This window comes from Struthio camelus, chromosome 5 (genome assembly GCF_040807025.1).
Source record: "Struthio camelus isolate bStrCam1 chromosome 5, bStrCam1.hap1, whole genome shotgun sequence".
In the NCBI taxonomy this organism is placed as follows: Eukaryota; Metazoa; Chordata; class Aves; order Struthioniformes; family Struthionidae; genus Struthio; species Struthio camelus.
In genome coordinates, this window is record NC_090946.1 from 78846237 (window position 1) to 78864155 (window position 17919).

The 17919-nt window shown below is 54.8% G+C and overlaps 1 protein-coding gene across 1 annotated transcript; it reads left to right on the top strand.

The window, feature by feature from the left end:
• Positions 1-13785: 13785 nt before the first annotated feature.
• On the top strand, positions 13786-16665 carry OTX2 (orthodenticle homeobox 2). The gene is made up of 3 exons (XM_009670657.2): positions 13786-13882; positions 14381-14532; positions 16045-16665. The coding sequence occupies exons 1-3, from the start codon at positions 13786-13788 to the stop codon at positions 16663-16665; spliced, it is 870 nt and encodes a 289-aa protein (XP_009668952.1).
• The last annotated feature ends 1254 nt before the right edge of the window (positions 16666-17919 follow it).

Here is a 17919-nt window from a genome sequence, read left to right on the forward strand (position 1 = left end):
CAGATCATGGCCAAGAAATGTCAATGAGGGTACCAAAAAAAATACATCTGAAAGGCTATTCCCCCATAAACCTACAGCCAAACAACGTCATCGCAGTATTTATGAGTGAGCGCACACAGAAGGAGGTTTTTCGTCACAATAACCTTTTGATATCAAATTTACCGAAATCATTGATATGAAAATAAGGAAACACAGAAGGCAGGAATACTTCCACAGAAAATTCTCAACTGTCTGACGCAAATTCCTACTTTTTTTTAGAGAATGTAAAGATGCAGACATAAACTCATTTGCGTCATTAACTTCCCCCTTACAGGGACAGACTTTCTGTAGAGAAAAATAAGCAGATAGCAGGATCCTGGCAAGGACGTCTCCGGATAGTAAAAGCGTCGAAACTCTTCAGCCTCACTTCTCTGCTGCTCTCCCGTCAGAATTTCCCTCGCAATAGTAAGCTGCCCTCCGACTAGCAAAGGAAGAGGGAGAGCTGCTGAAAGAGCAGTATTTCAGGAAGCTCGGATGAGAAAGAGGAGGTGGGCATGGTGCTGTCCTAGGGGACTTGCATCCTCCCTCGCTATTAAGCCTGCGGGCAAATCAGCTGGGCCTTTGGGAACAGGCAGAGGAAGGGAGATGAAAGGCTCCTGGAAGGAATCAGGTGCAGAGGGTGGGCAGATGCTGCTAAAGAGCAAAGAGACCAGGCCAGGGCTCATTTGTCTGGAAGGGAATCAGCAGGAACTTTCTTTTTATCTCAGATTGCGAGTGTTATGATAGTTCCTAAAGGCCACAAACAGTTTGGACCCCACAGTTCTGCCTCTCCCTGACCGTAGAGGAAAGGAAATTGCGGCGTATTTTTCCGCAGGTAGAAAATTCCCTATCTGTGCTAGCTGCCGCCTGGCTGAATGCCTCTCTGCCTGGGGGCCGCTCCGTTCGTCCGTCGGTGGCAGCCAGCAAGGCGCTGCTCGCTCTTAACTTTCCGAGCGGAAAACCAGCGGGGCGCAGTTTTATTAGTCCAGCGACCGGTTGAGAGCGGCACCCTGTTGGAGGGCCGCACGCCACGTCTCCGGCGGCCTTGGCTGCGCCCCGCTTGCCCGGCCGCGGCCCCGTCTCCGTCTGGGGATTAGTTACGCTCCACCTTGTCTGCCGGCGACGGAGCCGGGCACCCCCGGGAAGGTTATCTGGGCACTGCCCCATCTGGCTGCCTGGGGATTAGCCGGGCCCCACCTCGGGGTTAGCTGCGCCGCGTCGCGCCGAGGGGCTGAGCCGGGCGCTGTCCTCGCCGGCCGCCCCCCGCGCGCCTCTCGTCTGCCTGGGCCGGCCGGCCGCAGCCATCTGTCCGTCTGCCTGCGAGAGACGGCCCGGCATGGCCTTGGCCGCCCGGCGGGCTGCGAGGGGCAGCTGGGCCCCACCGTGGCTGTCAGTGGGAGCCGGCTGGCAGCTGCCGTGTCCCTCTGTCCGTCTGCGAGAGGGGCTGGGCACTGCCGGGTCCCTCTGTGAGGGGAGGTCAGCGCCATCATGTCTGTCTGTCTGAGGAGAGACCGGGTGCTGCCGTGTCCCTCTGTCTGTCTGTGGGGAGAGACCAAGCACTGTCACGTCCCTCTGTCTGTCTGTGGGGAGGTTGGGTCCTGCCATGTCCTTCTGTGAGGGGAAGTCAGCGCCATCATCATGTCTGTCCATCTGAGGAGAGACCGGGCGCTGCCGTGTCCCTCTATGAGGGGAGGTCAGCGCCATCATCATGTCTGTCCATCTGAGGAGAGACCGGGCACTGCTGTGTTCCTCTGTCTGTCTGTGGGGAGGCTGGGTCCTGCCGTGTCCCTCTGTGAGGGGAGGTCAGTGCCACCATCCTGTCTGTCCATCTGAGGAGAGACCGGGCGCTGCCATGTCTGTCTGTCTGTCCATCTGAGGAGGGGCCTGGCCACGTGTCCGTCCCGCCGTGAGGCGGTAGGCCGGGCAGCGCCATGTCCATCTGTCTGTGAGGAGAGACCCAGCACTGCCATGTCCCCACCGTGTCCCCTCCTCTGTCTGTGGGAGCGGGCTGGGCACCGCCACGGCCGTCACTCTGTGAGGGGAGCGTGGGCAGCGCCATGTCCCTCCGTGAGGGGAGCCAGGGCGCTGCGCGGGGAGCCGCCCGTACCCGGGCTCGGGCCGCCATGCCGGGTGGCAGGCCGGGCCGAGCCGAACCGGGCCGGGCGGCGGCAGCAGCAGCAGCAGCAGCGGCGCCGCTCGGGGCCGGGGCAGAGTGGGAAGGGAAGGGAAGGGAAGGGAAGGGAAGGGAAGGGAAGGGAAGGGAAGGGGCGGCCGCCCGGCGAGGGGGCCGAGCCTGGCGCAGGCTGCCCGCGCCGCCGCCGGGCACAGGCAGCCCTGCTCGCTCCCTCCCACCCTCCCTCCCAGCGGAGATTAAAAGCTACTTGAGGCAGAATAGCTGGAATTAGGCCTGGGAAGGCCTGGGAGCCGCCTTTGTATTGTAAACAACGGAGAAAGGGGCTCGGGAGCCGGCATTGTCGGGCGCGGAGCGGCCACATTGTCCTCTCAATGTCAACAAATTGTCCGCGCCCTCCGCCGCGGCGGCGGCTGCACGGCAGAGCCGCCGGGGCCGGGGCCGGGGCCGGGGCCGGGGCCGGGGCCGGGGCCGGGGCCGGGGCCGGGGCCGGGGCCGGGGCCGGGGCCGGGGCCGGGGCCGCCCGCGGTCACTCGGGGGCCGGGGCCGGAGCTCGGCTGCGCCGCCCGCCCTGCCGGGGCAGCGAAACAGCGGCTCCCCTGCCGGTTTAGGGAGGGAAAAAAAAAAAAGAAAAAAAAAAAACACCACACACACACATATACCAAAAAAAAAAAAGAAAAAAAGAAACACCCCAAAACACACCGAAAAGGGGGTTTTCCGCACGCGCAGCTCCCTCCGCGGTGGCCGCTGGGGAAGGACGCGGCCGCACACCACATCTGCACCTCTCCCCCCACTAAAATATGGGGAGGAAAAAAAAAAAAAAAAAAGCCTTATCAAGATAGATTTTCCCCTTTTAGCTCCCTCCCCCCCCCCCCCGGGTTGGGTACAGGAGGGAAAAGTTGCCGGCGGGTCTCCACAGCCGGCAGAGGCGCTCCGCAACTCGCTCGCCGAGAGCCTCTCCCCGCCCCCCCCCCCCCCGCTCCCCCTTTAAGCGGCATTTATTATTTATTTATTAGTTTAGGACTAATAAGGGGTGGGGGGGAAAGGAGGACACACCGCGGCGGCGGAGCTACGTGTGATCCCCGAGGCCAGGTTGCTGGGGGGGGGAGGGCGAAGAGGTGAGGGGGGGGGCCAAGCCTGGCTGCAGCGCAGGGCGAGCGGCACCGGGCCGGGGTCCCCAAGCCCCCCCAGCCGCCCCGCTCCGAAATACAACCGGGTTTTTAGTCCCCTCCTAAAAACAAGCACACGGAACAAATAAATAAATAAATACATAAATTAAATAAATTAAATAAATAAATACAATAAAGGTGAAATATAAATCCAACCCGGTTTCCAATGTTTTTTTTTTCTTTTTTTGGTAAATCCCGAAGTGAACGCATTAAACGAAGGTGTCGTTTAGACGGACGGCCGCGGGTTTTGTTTGGAGGCGTTCGCGGAGCGCAGGTGAAACGCTGCCACCGCTCCGCGCTCTTAACGACCCGAAACGTCCTGAACTACCTCCCCAAAGTCCCTTCGACGGGAGGCGAGAGAAACGGCCCTTCCAAACAGGAATAATAAAGAGGCGGAAAAGCCGCGGAGACGGCGCTCGGGCTGCCGCTTTTAGCCGTTCAGCGGCGGAGCAGCAAGGCGCTGCCGCGGGGGGGGGACACGCGTGCGGCCGCGGGCGCGCAGCGCCTGCCCCTCCGCCGCTCAGGTACGGGCGCTTCCCCTGACATTGATGTAACTGCATTAGAGTTAATGGCAGCCGCCTGGTCCTCATTATTAATTGTCTTTGTGTTTGGATAAAGTATGTAATCTTCTCCTCAACCACACCATTAAAATAGGTTGCCTTTTCAATTAAGAACTGTCTTGAGCACAGCAGTCAATTTTCCTAATGAAGATGCATTATATTTTCACTTTTTTTTTTTTTAAATAATGGGAAAATCCCACGTTTTCATTAGTCGTGATTACGGAGAAAGTGCAAGAGGGGGGTTTGTCTAAACTAAATGTGGCCCGTGTAGTGTATTAAATACCAGGCTTTTAAATAAATTGAAATTTCATACAGATAAGACGCGAAGCTGGGGGACAAATGCAGTCAGATTCGCTTCCTTCAGATTAAAAAAAAATGCGGAGTCCATTCTTTAAAACGCACTTACCAGATAGAAAATAATGATTAAAACAACTATAGTCGACTCTTAGCCGCAATTACTCGGGTAAACTTTTCACTCAGCCTAGTTTGCTTGCATTAAACCTGAGGATGATGCTTTAAAATATGCTTGTACTTTCTGATAATGTGCAGCTTTGGGGAACAAATAACACAGTTTAATCATGCAGAAACACAGAGGAGCCAGAATAGTCTCACAATTAATCTACAAAAAATAAAACTGAAGCTTCCTGCATTGTTTCATATTTAGCTTCCACTCCGCCTCCTACCCCTAGAGAAAAATACCCCTAGTTCTTTAGAAAGAAGGGAGGCTTGGGCTTGGGGGGAAGCTTTTGGAGAGCTGGGATTTTCCTTCCTTTCTTTTTACATTGGAAAATAACTAGTCCATGCCGCGAAAGCAAAGAGTTAAATTTTACGTAATCTAAAACACTAAAAACAAAAACAGAAGGAAAAAAAAGAGAGAGAGAGAGAGAGAAGCCCACTACGGAAAAAGAAAGTGTGATATTTCTGAGTCTCTGAGAGGCTGCGAGGGGCTGGCGTGCAGATACCGCAGTGCTATGCTTGTGGGATCTTTGTTACCGGACACGCAGATATTCACGGGCACACAAAACACTCCCCTTCCTCTGCAAGTAAAATGCTATTTATTACTCATGTACAATTTAAGAAGGGAACATTTAGCTGTAGTCTTCGGAGCTAGTATTAGAGCTTCCTGTATAAAAACCAGCCAGCAATAACTGCGAGAGGGAGAATGAAGTTAACCATAAGAGTAATTTCTTATTCACATGGTAACAACAGTTGGTTTCTGATCTTTCGCAAGCTTTCTGTATTGGGCCTTTGTTTGGTTGGGGGGCTGCTTTTTGGGTTTGGGGGATATATTTTTAATGAACATTTGTTTCTCCACCAGCCAGCGGCTAAAGATCTGCAAAGAATGGCAAAGAAGATTTTCGATTAAAACCTTAGCCCATCTCCACGGATTACTTTATATCGATTCTTATATATATGGCTGCAATTGATGGGCTCTAATTAAAAATCCGAAGGGGAAAAAAAAGTTCTTTCTGGGTCTCAATAAAAGGAGCTTTTCATATACGGGAAATAAAGGTTGTAAAAGGTTACAAACGAAAGAGTAGTTTAAAGCTTCTCTGCGGTTTTCTTTTCTTCTTTCTTACAAAACCCTTTTTTTTTCTGGCTCTTTCTCTCTCTGCCCCCCTCCCCCCCGACCCCTTCATTTCTACCAAGTTTGCCAACATGCAAGATACTGGACTGTAACCGTTATTTTAATATCTGGGTTGGGAGCTATAATCTGATTGCTGTAGAAAGCTGCTCCTCAAGGTAACTTCATGGCCTGGAGAGAAAAATTATGTAAACTGGCGGTATTAGCGCCTCTCATCAGCACACGCACACGCACACGCACACGCACACGCACACACGCACCCCCTCGGCCAGCGCCGGCACCCCGCCCTCCCCGCACACTTTTTGCATCTGTGCGATTCATTTATTTCCCTATTTCAGGGCTTTTTTTTGGAGGGGGGGGAGGAAAGGGGTACGACCCGCAGCCCCCCACCCCCAGGCCACGGAAGACCTTCCCTCAGGTGTAAGCGCTGACCTCACTTTCTCTCTCTGCTCTCAGGGTATCATTTTTTGGACTTGTCCGGCTCTGGGATGTGCTGAGTCCTTCCGTGCAAATTCCGCATCGCAGCTCAACGCCTCTGCCGCCCCCTCCTTCCCCCCTCTCCATTCTCCCCCCCCCCAAATTATGAAAGTTGGTTTCATCTAGGCTAAGACGCTGCCTTAATTTTTTTTTAAAAGGAAAACAAAACAAAACAACTCCCCCCTTCCCCAAAGGAGATGATGGCTCTGTCACCCAGCTCCGAGCCACTTGAAAGAGGGGGGCTATTTTTTTTTTAGCATTCCAGCATTTTAAGACGAATCCTACCCTTTCTCCTAGTGACACATGATCTTTGCCGGTGGCGCTTCACTTGCACCCCTAAAAGGGAGATTTGGGGGTGTATCTGTGTGTGTGTGTGGGGGGGGCTTTCGAAAGGAAAAAATTCCCGCTATTGAATTGCAGATAAACTTCAAGGAAAATACGGAATATTTAAACTAGACACAAATCCGATGAGGGAAAAGCTTAAAAGTGCGTAGCATGCATCGCTTTCCGGCGCCGAGCAGAGATACAAAGATGACAAATAATAAATCGGTTCATTCTGGGCTTCGCTTGCCTCCTTAACTTTCGCCTAACCTGAATAAATGATTTCTTTCTTTGTCATAATATACAAACCCAGCAGTTCAGCGCGATTAGCCTGTTGGGCAATACACACAGCAATAAAAACACTTGCGAAACGGTCGCGTTAGTAAGAAGAGTTGAAAATTACACCAAAGGAAGAAAAGTAAACAGAGAGAAAGAGAACAGACAAACACATCTATGCAGAGAGAGAAAAAAAAATGAATGGATATGTAACACAATTGGCATCGGAAGTTCAGAAACTTACTGAGAATCAGAAGTTACAGTTTCTTTTCATCCCAGAAGCAGATTTTGGTTCTCTGAGTACAAAGTTCTTAGAGTGCAAATCACACATATCCACTCACTCCCCGTTTATCCCGAGCTAGTCTCGCTCTCTGGGACTGTACCTGCTCTGAAACTGTTTCCAAAATGAACAGAAGAGATTGGAAAGTTTAAAAAAAATAAAAAAATTAAAAACCGCAAGTTCCTACAGCTGCAGCAAATTTTTTGCAACTTTTCCATTAGCTGCAGAAGGCTGAAGGCAGAAGCAGCTGCAAAGTCTGTGCAGAATTCCTCCAGAAAGAAGGTTCCCCCTTTTTCCCCCTCTCCGATCCAATCTTTGCAAGAGCCATTCCAACACATTGCTAAGCTAAAGGGAAATTCTCTTTGATAAAGCGGTGTTCCCAGCTTCTGGGTTTTAAAACCTAAATCTATATTCAAATCTGGCTGAAGGTGTGTTCTGGGATTTATGAAAGCCTCTTAAAGGGGTAAATTTACCAAACCGTGACAAAATCATCACAATCTTACTTTAGACATCTGAAGTGGATGAGAATTTTTAAAGAGACCCTTGTTTATTTAAGTAACGCTGGCCATCTCCGCCACTTGTTTTATTGGCCGCGCGAATTATCCCGAACTGGTGCGGCGGGAGGGCGGAAAGGGGAAGGCTGGGCTGTCCCTCGGCGGGCCGCGGACCGGCGCGGAGCCGCCGCCCGGCCGCTGCCCCCGCGGCGAGGCAGCGCGGCCGGGCTCGGCCAGGGCTCCAGCCGCGGCCGGCTGCCGGGGCTGCGCTTCCCAACCTGCTCTCCCGGCTCCCAGGCACTTTCTCAGGCACTGAATTTTATTTTTCAGCCTCTGCCGCAGCCCGGCTTCCTCCAGCCCTGAACACCCCTCCCTCCATCCCATCCCTTCTCTCTATCTTTTTATATATATATATATATTCTTTCCCTCTTTATTTTTAATCGATTTCGAAAATACCCTCCTGGTCAGGATACACGGGAAGGAATTATCTCTCTCATTCTTCCAAGGTGGATTAAGGTTATTAAATAATATGTGGGGGCGGGAGACGATGGCAAAGGACGGGTGGTGGGGGGGGGGGGGAAGGGTCGAATCGGGATATTTATTACTGTTGCTCTACTAAAGGGGAGGCTGAGGGGTGGCGGGGCCGTGCCGACATGCGGGGAGGTGAGAGGGAAGGATTTTCCGGGGGAGGTGAGAGGGAAGGATTTTCTAGGCACGGCTCTCCGAGCAAGTTAGGGGTGGGGGGAACTGCAAAGGGACGGGGATCTGCAGCCACCGCCGCAGCCTCAAAAAAAAAAAAAAGGAAACAAAAAAAAAGAAAAAAGTGTCACAGCTCTGGGAAAAAAAAAAAAAAGAAGAAGCTAAAAGCAGTGGAGGCGCCGCGGAGGGACGGGCTCAGCGCGGGCCCGGGCCGCCCCCGCGCACAAACTTTCCGCGGAGTCGCGGCGCGGCAGCGGCCGGAGCGGGAGAAGCTCCGCCGCGGAGCCGGCGAGGGCTGAGGCTGCTTCGCTTTTGTTCAAGGGGTTATTTTGTTTGTTTGTTTGTTTGTTTGTTTGTTTAATTCCCCCTCCTCTCTCCTCCCTCCGTTCCCTTCTCTCCCCCCCCCTCCTTCCTCCTCCTCTCTGTGAAGGGGGAAAAAAAAAAAAAGGAGTCGAGCATCCGAAACCTGCTCCTACAAACCACGAGCTCGGGCTGCACCGAAAGCAGCCCTTAATTGCGCTAAGTCCAGCGACAACCGCATTTGATTGCACACCGCCGGGCTCAGAAAGAGCCACAAAGAGGCGAATTAATTACTATAACTTCATTAACATAGGTTGCCACATTAAAACGATCGAGCCGCTTCATTTTTTTTCTCCGCTGTTGTCGGAAGTGAGGAAAAGTGTGTGCAAGGCGGTTGGCGGGGGGCTGATCTCTCCTTCGCTCCGAGCTGAAATGCCTCCCACCTCTGAGATCTTTTAGTTTTTCTCAAGGGTTGTTTTAAGGGCTGGTTTAACGGGCTGCGCGCTATGGAAGGGGAAAAGTTGATGGCAGAGATGGGGCTGAGATTGAGCCCGTCCCGCGCCCGCCGCCCTCCCGAGCGGCCCCTTTCCCAATTTCGCCGCGGTTTTGACCGCGGCTAGAAGTGGGCAAATATTCCCCTTCAACACCCTCGTCACCGCTCCTCTACCCCTTTGCTGCACTGACTTTATTTGTCTTAAAATCTTTGCCTGCCCGTAACTACAAATGCAACGCGCCTCCCCAGCATTGTATACCAGACATGCACATTTATATAAATAAATAAATAAATATATATATATATATATATATATATATATATATAGTATGTATATACATACACCCCGGGATGGCTGATGGCTCATTTCCCCTGGCTACCCCTCGCCCTGTGGCTGCTTGCGCGGCCGCGGAGGCCGGGCCGGGTCCCCTCGGGCTCCGCGCGGCCCCCGCGGGGCTCTTCTCCCCCCCGCTCCGCGCTGCTCCCCCGATGGGCTCCAGGCAGGCTCCCCCCCTCCAAAAAAAATGTTTACTTATATATTTTAATATCTTTTGTTGTTATTATTGTGCCCCCCAGCCTTGTGCCACCCCTTTCCTTTGCCGGGCAATACGGGAACGCGATCTCTGCTGTCCGTCACGTTAATTGTACAATGAGTTCATAAGCTCCGGTCCATAATGTATATTTTTAAATCGAGCAGGTTCTTTTAATGTATATTCTCGTGTCATTTCGGTGGCTGTTATTTCTCGCTTGATTGTCCCCCCGGTACAGCAGCGGCCTGTTTTTTCCTCCCCCTGTTGTGTGTTTTTATTATTTTCCCCCTGGCTTAGATGTGTCAATCACTCTCTCCCTGCCATTGGTTGGAGAGTTTGCGTCAAAAAGTTGCCAGAGAGGCGCTTTCTCAGCAAAGCTCCCCGAGAGAGGTAGAGACCTCAGCTCCAACGCACCCTGCCACTATTATTAAAAATAAAATCGCTTGACCAGCTCCGGCACCGGCTAGCTCTGTATGTACCGAGCCCAGACCCCGAGCATCCCTGCATCCCTCTCCTGCACCATCCGCCCTTTCCTCCCTCATTTATTCTTCTTTTCCAAACATTTTTTTTTTCTCTCTCTCTCTCCCCCCCCCTCCAATTCGGTGGGCATGTGCACGATGCGAGCTCTCTAACCTCCCGCTTTGTGCTTTCTCTCCCAGCTCAGCCCGACCCTTGAATTCGGCGAGGATCAGGGGGAGCAGGCTGCACCCGGCGCCCCCCAGCCCTGCCCTCGGCCCCAGCGCGGCTCGCAGGTAAGTGAGATCCACCCGCTATTTTCCTTCCGTCGGGGGCATTTGCCGTCGGGCCTTTTCTCTCCGCGGGCAGGAAATTAAAAAAAAAAAATTAAAAAAATTACAATTATAATTTTTAGCAAGAGGGTGGGAGTGGGGGCCCCGCTCGCCTCGGCGGCGGCGGGCGGCAGGGCACAAGGCGGCTGCGGGCCGGGACGGGCCGGGCTGGGGCAGCCGCGGCCGCTCGGCCCTGCGCGGGCGGCGGGGCCGGCGCGGAGCCCTCGCGGCTCTGCCCCGGTGCCGGGGTTTCGCCTCTGCCCCGAGGGCATCGGCTTCATGAAAATGCAAGAGAGCGGAGGGGATAATTGCGGAGGCGGGGAGACGCTTCCCACGGATTTTCTCGCCTCGCTTTATTTTGCCGGCCCCGGGATGTCTCCCGTGGGCAGGCGGAGGTCGGGGCGGGCTGCTTTGCGCCGAGCTGGCCGTTCGCTTCTCTGCAGACAGGCGCGTTTATCCGCCGCCGTTTCGTTGAGGGCATAATTTTTCCGGCCTGATCCTTTGAGCTTTACCTCCTCCCCGACCCCACCTGGACTTCCGAAATTAGAAATAACTGGCAAGACATTTCCCGCCTCCTCCCCGTTTCCACCTAAGATGCTCGCTGCCCGTGCAGAGAGAGACTTGAGCGAAGTAATTCGGCAGAGGTGGCCCTGAGCGCTGCCGAGTTTGCGGCCGGAGGTTTGGGCAGGGAGCAGGAGGGAGAGACACGCGGAGGGCGTCGGGGGGCTGGAGCTTCGTGTCTCGGCGCGGGGCTGCAGCTGCCCTCCAGGCAGCCGCCTCCCGCGCTGTCCGGCTTCGGGAAGGCGCTGCCGGAAGACACCGAGTCGGCTGTAACGCGCGCTGCTCCGCGCCCCGGCCCGTCTCCTCTAAACACCACCCGGATCGACAGAGGCGAAATCCGCTCCGCGCAGTCGGCCGAGTCCTCGTGTACAAGTTTCTTTAGTGCTATGCAGGGATTTGTTTCTGTGTGGGACCCTCCGAGAAGCTGAGCTTTATTATTATTATTATTATTATTATTATTATTATTATTATTATTTTTAAATATGCAGCTCCCATAAAAAGCAGTTAACAACGCGGTCTGGCGGGGAGGGAGCGGTGGGGCAAACGGTCCAGCAGCAGAGGTGCTGCCGGCGGAGGCCGGCTCGGCCGCGGAGGTGCAGGCGGCCGCGGAGCCGCGCGGAGGGCCGGGCTGCTGAGCAAGGGCGCGCCGGGCTCCGCCGCCGTGCTGGGAAATAGCACAGCGCATCCCTCCCTCCGAGAAAAAAAAAAAAAAAACATTTTTCATTTTTTCTTAATGCGGTGGAGCCAGGCGCAGGGCTGGAAAATCGAGCTTTTGCTAGTGAAACAAGCAAAAAAAAAAATTACTTTCCTATCTCTGCTCGTGTGCGCACGCTTTATGCCCCCCTCTGGCCGCTGCCCCGCGGCGGGGCGAGCCCGGCGGGGCCCCCCCGACGCCCCAGCTTCCCCGCAGCTCCGGGAAGGGCAGAGCCGGCGCTGCCCCTCGCAGCAGCCGCCCAGCCCGGCCGCGTTTTGTTCCCTCGCATTAATCAGCCCGAGTGATCAGCAGAGCCGCGGCCGCTGTCCCGTAATTAGGGAGCGTGTGCCGCCCGGATTATCTCGTTAGTTTATCAAGAAAACATTTATTATAATTAATTCTTGGACGGGGTAATTATTATTGAGCGAGGGCAGAGCAACTGGTAGCCGGGATCTTTGCGAAAGCCGGAGGCCGGGTGGCGGGGGGGGAGACGGGGGAAAGGTGACAGATTGCGGAGCGGAGCCGTTGCTCCGCGGCGGCCCCGGGCTGCGCGGCCGCGGCCGAGCGGCGGAGAGCGGCTCCGCGGGCGGCCGCGCTGCGCGGGCGCCTCGGCGGGCCGCGGGCTGGGCGTGCTGCCCCTAGGTTTAAAAGGCCGTTTGGTCTTTTTTGTTATTATGATTATTTATATTATTTGGGGGGAGGGTGGAGTTGCTTGTTTGTTGGTTTGTTTGTTTGTCCTTTAAGGGAGCATCGCAGTCAGCGTTGCTCTCCCGCGCAAGCCTGCGCGGCCGAACGCGTTCGCGGCCCGAGTTGCGCCGATGCCGGTGCGGAGCGCGGCTCCCACCAGCCCGGAGCTGTCCCACTTCAAACCTCTCCCCCCCCCAAGAACTGGGGGTTAAAAGCGGGGATCGACCCTGGGCCGAGCCGCGCTAGATGCGCGCCGCCTGCGCGCACGTGAGTTAACGCCGGCGTTTCGCAAAGCGGAGCCTGCCGAAGCGCTTCCCCGCGGGGCAGGAGGGAAACTTTTGCAACGCGTTTAAAAACGCCGGCGGTGGGAAAGGCGGAGGGCGGCGGGCCGGGGGGACGCGCAGGGCCCCTCCGCCTGCGCGCAGCCCTCCGCGCTGCCGGGGACGGCGGCTCCCACCGCCCGCGGGCTTGCTGGCCGAAACGGGGTGTGCGCGGGAGCAACTTTTCCCGCTACTCGTTTTGTTTTGTTGTGGTTTGGTTTTTTTTCCGACGGTCGCTGCCAACGGAGCGAGATTTGGGGGAAAGAAAAAAATAAAAAAGAAAAAAGGGGAAACAAGTAAATGATTTGCCAGGGGAAAGGAAACAATTTAACCCTTGGAAGAGCCACGAGCTGGCCCCTGGCCCTTTGTCCGCCATGCTTTGGAGGAGCCCTTGTTTGGGGGGGGGGGGTATGTGGGGCCCGACCCACCGCCTCCCCCCCGGCCGGAGCCCCCGGCGCCGAGCGGGGGGACCCGGCGTCCCGGCCGGGCCGCGGGGGGAGCCGGGCCGCTCAGCGAGGTGTTTGTTTAGCTTTAGCTGCGTAATCAAGAGTTTCTTGAAAGCCTAATAAATCTGTTACTTGCCTCCAAATCTAATTACCCGCAGTACTAATTAGGTGCAAATGGCCGGTGGAAATTACTGCAGACGTGGAATGATCGCGGTAGAGCAGAAAAGTTTGGCTCTTCCCGAGCGGGCATTTGAGCTCTGAAATGCAGCAACGTCGGGGGGAAAAAGGGGAGGGGGGGGAGAGGAGGTTTGAATGTTGCCCAAACCTGGGATAATTAAAGTCCTTGCAAGAGACTAGGGGAGAGATAGGTTTCTTGAATTGTTTCTTTGTTTCTCACCCTTGGGCTTTGTTATCTGCATTATTTATTTAGCCGAGGGGTTCTTTGTGTCTGCGAATGGCCCCAATCAAGTTTTGCTTGAGACAATTAGCTAGTGCCCGGCCGGGAATCCTATGCAAATGCCCGGGGTAGCGATACAATGCGAGCAGTTGAAGGCATGGGGGGGTTTTGTTCGGCTGCAGAGCGGGCTGCAATTACTGGATGGGATGTTACAACCCCCCCGCTGCCCTTCTCCTCCTTGCCTTTTTTGGGAGAGATGCCGTTTATCTAGTCAGTCTCTCCCTGGCTCCCAAAGCCGGCTGCCGGGCCGGCTTTTTAAGAGCTGAAGGACTGGCCGGGGGAGCTGCGGACTCGAGCCAGGCGAGCGGCGACAAGCGACAGCCCGTCTAACCCCCCCCCCCTCCCCACCCCGCTCTCGCCCGCAGGCGCCCGGCGGACCCCCGGCCCCGACGGCAGCCCCGGCCCCGACGGCACCGCCGCCGCCTCGCCGCCCGGCCAGGCAGGGCCCCCCTCGCCCGCATTTTCGGCCCGCTCTCCTCCTCCCCACCACTACTTTAGCATGATGTCTTATCTTAAGCAACCACCTTATGCAGTGAACGGCCTGAGTCTCACAACCTCAGGCATGGATTTGTTGCATCCCTCCGTCGGCTATCCCGGTAAGCCACGTTTTTCTCCTTGCTTTCCCCACCACCAATTCCTCCTTTCTCTTCTGGCCCCACGGATGTCCCGAGCAGGGCAAGAGGTCAGGCCTCTGGAAGTGGGGGGCACAACATGCCCAGGGACCACAACCCCGGGGCTGATGGCTGCTGAGGACAAGGGTCCCTTTTCCGCCCTCCCTGAACTCTTTAGCCAGGAAGAGGGTTGAAAACAGGGGGCGGCTTCATGCTGGACGTGGATGTTGCTGATCCAGGTCACGGAGGAAAGATGGGGAAGGTGCATCTGAGGTGGCACGGCTGCAAGGAGGCAACCGAGGACCTGGATGCGGGGTGGGGAAGGCCCTAGAGAGCTCCTTCCCCTATGGGGGGCAGGTCACCCTAGGAGCCACCTGCCCCCCTGCGGAAAGGCCTGGGGGAGCGGGCTGGAGGGAGGGCAAGCTGTCCGCCAGGCCCAGGGGCACCCGAATGACAGCCGGGGCCGCCGGCTCCTCTTCGCAGCCACCCCTCGGAAGCAGCGGCGGGAGCGTACCACCTTCACCCGGGCGCAGCTCGACGTGCTGGAGGCGCTTTTTGCCAAGACCCGCTACCCCGACATCTTCATGCGGGAGGAGGTGGCGCTGAAAATCAACCTGCCCGAGTCCAGAGTGCAGGTAGGAATCAGGATGTCCTCGCCTCGGACGTCCCTGCCTCCTGGCCACCTCCGTCCCGGTGCGCAGAGGCCTCGGCCGCTCCGCCGCTGAGCGGGCAGGTGGTGATGCCGATTTAGCGGATGAGGCCAGCCCTGGAGGGATAAAAAGCCCAGAGTTTCTTCCCTATGGGGCCAGGGAGGCTGGTAGACGGGTGAGGGACGGCAGAGAGGTTGCAGGGGCGACAGTAGAAATCTGCCCGTCCTTGGCTTGAGTCTGCCCTCCCCTTCCTCTCCGGGAAAGGGACGTGTGTATGTTGCGGAGGTCTCCAAAGCACCTGGATCCCAGCTCCTGAGCTCCTGAACCCTTCCCGGCACCCTCGGTCTCTGCACCTCAGGGAGGTGTCCCCAGCATCCCCAGGCCCTGCAACAGGCCTTGGCCCAGGGGCCAGATCCTGGCCCTTCCCAGACTGTCTTGCAGGAGTTTGGGGCCGCCGGAGAGGCAGTGAAGGCTCTCCCTTCCCTGGGGATCCCACCGAGGGATCCCACATCCTTGGAGCTGGGCCAGACGGGGATCCCATTTCATGCCAGTTCACACTGGGGCTTCCTCTCTCTCCAAAGGGACTTTGATTAGAGAGAAAGGCGGTCTTGCAGGAGGGGGAGCTTCTCCTGAAGCTGGGCCGTGTCTCCTCCAGGAGCATCCTGCAGGCGTCCATCCAGGGAGGGTTTCACTGGGTTCTTGGGAACCTGCGCTCCCCCGTCACAGATCCCGGGGACACTTCTACAACGAGCACCTGCAGCCAGGGCAGGGCAGCTCCAAAGCCCTTGGCTCTCCCCGTACGAGGTTTCCCAAGGCCCTGGTCACCCGATACGCGTGCGGCCGTGCCCCACCTAGCAGGTGGGGACCTGGACTCCCCCCCCCCCCTTACTCAACCACAGGCTTTCGCACTCACTAAACCCTAACTTTCCCCTGCAAAAGCTCCCCCACCGCAGGCATGGGAGCAAGGATCCCTTCCTGCTCACAGGCAGCCCCCGATCCCAGCCCACGGAGCTTGAGAGGGACTGGGGGGGCCGACCCCAGCTGGGGGGGTGAAGAGCAGAAACCCTATTTAGAGAGTAAATGAGACATCTTTAACCCCCCCCCCCAACCACCACCTCTGTTTCCCTAATTGTTTCCTCCCTTTATGATGCTCTATTGTTTCTAATTAAGGGCTTGACTTCAATAGGCCTTAAATGGTGATTCCTGGGGGTCCCCGGCTGGCAAACAGCAAATAGGGAGTGATTTCCCCCCCTTCCCCCAAAAGTGACCTTATTAAGCAGTTTGATTTGCCCATTTCCACTTGTTATTACTGCTAATGATCTCAGGGAGGGGGAGCCACGGAGCCTTTCTCTGCAGTAGCCTGCAAACCTCCGCACGCTGGGGAGAGCTTTTGCTCCCCTCCAAGGTCCCCCCTCGGCCAGCTCTTGCCCCCTTGGGTTCGTGCCGTGTCCCTAATACAAGGCTTCTCCCTCTCCCTCCCTCTCTTTGGGTCTCAAGGTGTGGTTTAAAAACCGTCGAGCCAAATGCCGCCAGCAGCAGCAACAGCAGCAGAACGGGGGCCAGAATAAAGTGAGGCCGGCCAAAAAGAAGAACTCGCCAGCCCGGGAAGTAAGTTCGGAGAGCGGGACCAGCGGGCAGTTCACTCCCCCCTCCAGCACCTCGGTCCCCACCATTTCCAGCAGCAGTGCCCCCGTGTCCATCTGGAGCCCAGCGTCCATCTCCCCGCTCTCAGACCCCCTGTCCACCTCTTCCTCCTGCATGCAGAGATCCTATCCCATGACCTACACCCAGGCATCAGGTTACAGCCAAGGATACGCTGGCTCGACCTCCTATTTTGGAGGGATGGACTGTGGATCTTATTTGACCCCTATGCACCACCAGCTCCCTGGACCGGGGGCCACCCTGAGTCCCATGGGTGCCAATGCCGTTACCAGCCACCTCAACCAGTCTCCAGCCTCCCTCTCCACCCAGGGCTATGGAGCCTCGAGTTTGGGCTTTAACTCAACCACCGATTGCTTGGATTATAAAGACCAAACCGCCTCCTGGAAGTTAAACTTCAATGCTGACTGCTTGGATTATAAGGACCAGACGTCGTCGTGGAAGTTCCAGGTTTTGTGAAGGCCGGCGGGAACCTTTGTGATACCCCGAGAAACCGCGACGAGAACGAACACGCTGGGCTGAACATTCCCGTTTTAGTCAGGTCTTGGTTAAATTAAAGAGAAAACAGTTCAACGAACAAACGGACAAACGAATGAACAAAAAAAATAATAATAATAATAAAAATAAAAAGAGAGACAGTGTTGGTGTGATCATATTCAGATTCATCTCCTGCTCAGACGCTCTGGAAAAGGAATAATAAAGAGGAAACGGAGGAAGAAGGCCTTAAACGGACAGATCATCTAGTGAGCAGAAAACAGACAGACCAATCTGTGTTCTTTATAGTTTTAGGCAATTGTTGGGTTTCTTTGTCTGAAAGAGGTGGAAGATCATTCCATCGACGGGCCAGTTTTAAAAAAAAAAAAAAGTCTAGGTTTTTATTTCTTTTTGTGTGTGTGTGGAAAGATCCTTCACCCAGAGGTTTCCAATGTGTTAGCCAACCCTTGGTTAAAATATTCGGAATGGACAGCATCGCTCTCCGTCTTTCTCTCTCTTTTTCTCTCTCCCTCTTTCTCTCTCTCTCTCTCCAGCTCATTCAACTGTTTCATGCCACTTGCTCAAGTTGGCGCTGAAAGAACTCGGTTCAGGGCTGTGTGGGTTGTGTGACTGATTGTCCTAGCTGCACTACTTTATTTAAAGAAAAAAAAAATAATGTTCATAAGGAGTCAATATGTAGTTTTTAAGAGACAATCAGTGTGTGTCTTATATAAATGGTACATCTGTGGTTTTTAATCTGTGCTAGACTTCAAAACTGTGATCTCCTGTATTGTATGCAACTACGAACACCGCGCCAGCGGGAGTTCTGCTGTGATTTAAATAGGTTATAATTATAAGTGAAATTCAGAGCAACTGGGGTACCTATTATCATCTTAAAAAAAAAATAAAATACAATATATGTTAAAAAAAAAAAAAGCGATCGCCTTTCGCCAGAGGTGAACTGCACTGAAACTTTTTACAACAAACTGTCTCTGAATGAAAGAGAAAAGAATGAAAAAAACACCCAAGGACATTAAACTCCTCTGTAGTTAACTTACTGTTGGCCACGCTAGCAGTAACAATAAAATAAAACAGGACATTGGGCAGTTGCTCTGACCTGGATGAATTTAAACTGAGAAAATCATTGTCGTTTATGCTTGCAGATGTTAACTGAAGAAAAAAAGATATATATGCATAAACCTTTTTTCCTGGATTTGGCAGATATGTATAATTATATTA

What these genes read in the sequence shown, in the direction of transcription:
- OTX2 (XM_009670657.2), top strand. Translation starts at nt 13,786, where the DNA reads ATGATGTCTTATCTTAAGCAACCACCTTATGCAGTGAACGGCCTGAGT. An exon ending in TCCCTCCGTCGGCTATCCCG is followed by an intron (nt 13,883 to 14,380) that starts GTAAGCCACGTT and finishes TCCTCTTCGCAG; the next exon opens with CCACCCCTCGGAAGCAGCGG. An exon ending in TGCCCGAGTCCAGAGTGCAG is followed by an intron (nt 14,533 to 16,044) that starts GTAGGAATCAGG and finishes TTGGGTCTCAAG; the next exon opens with GTGTGGTTTAAAAACCGTCG.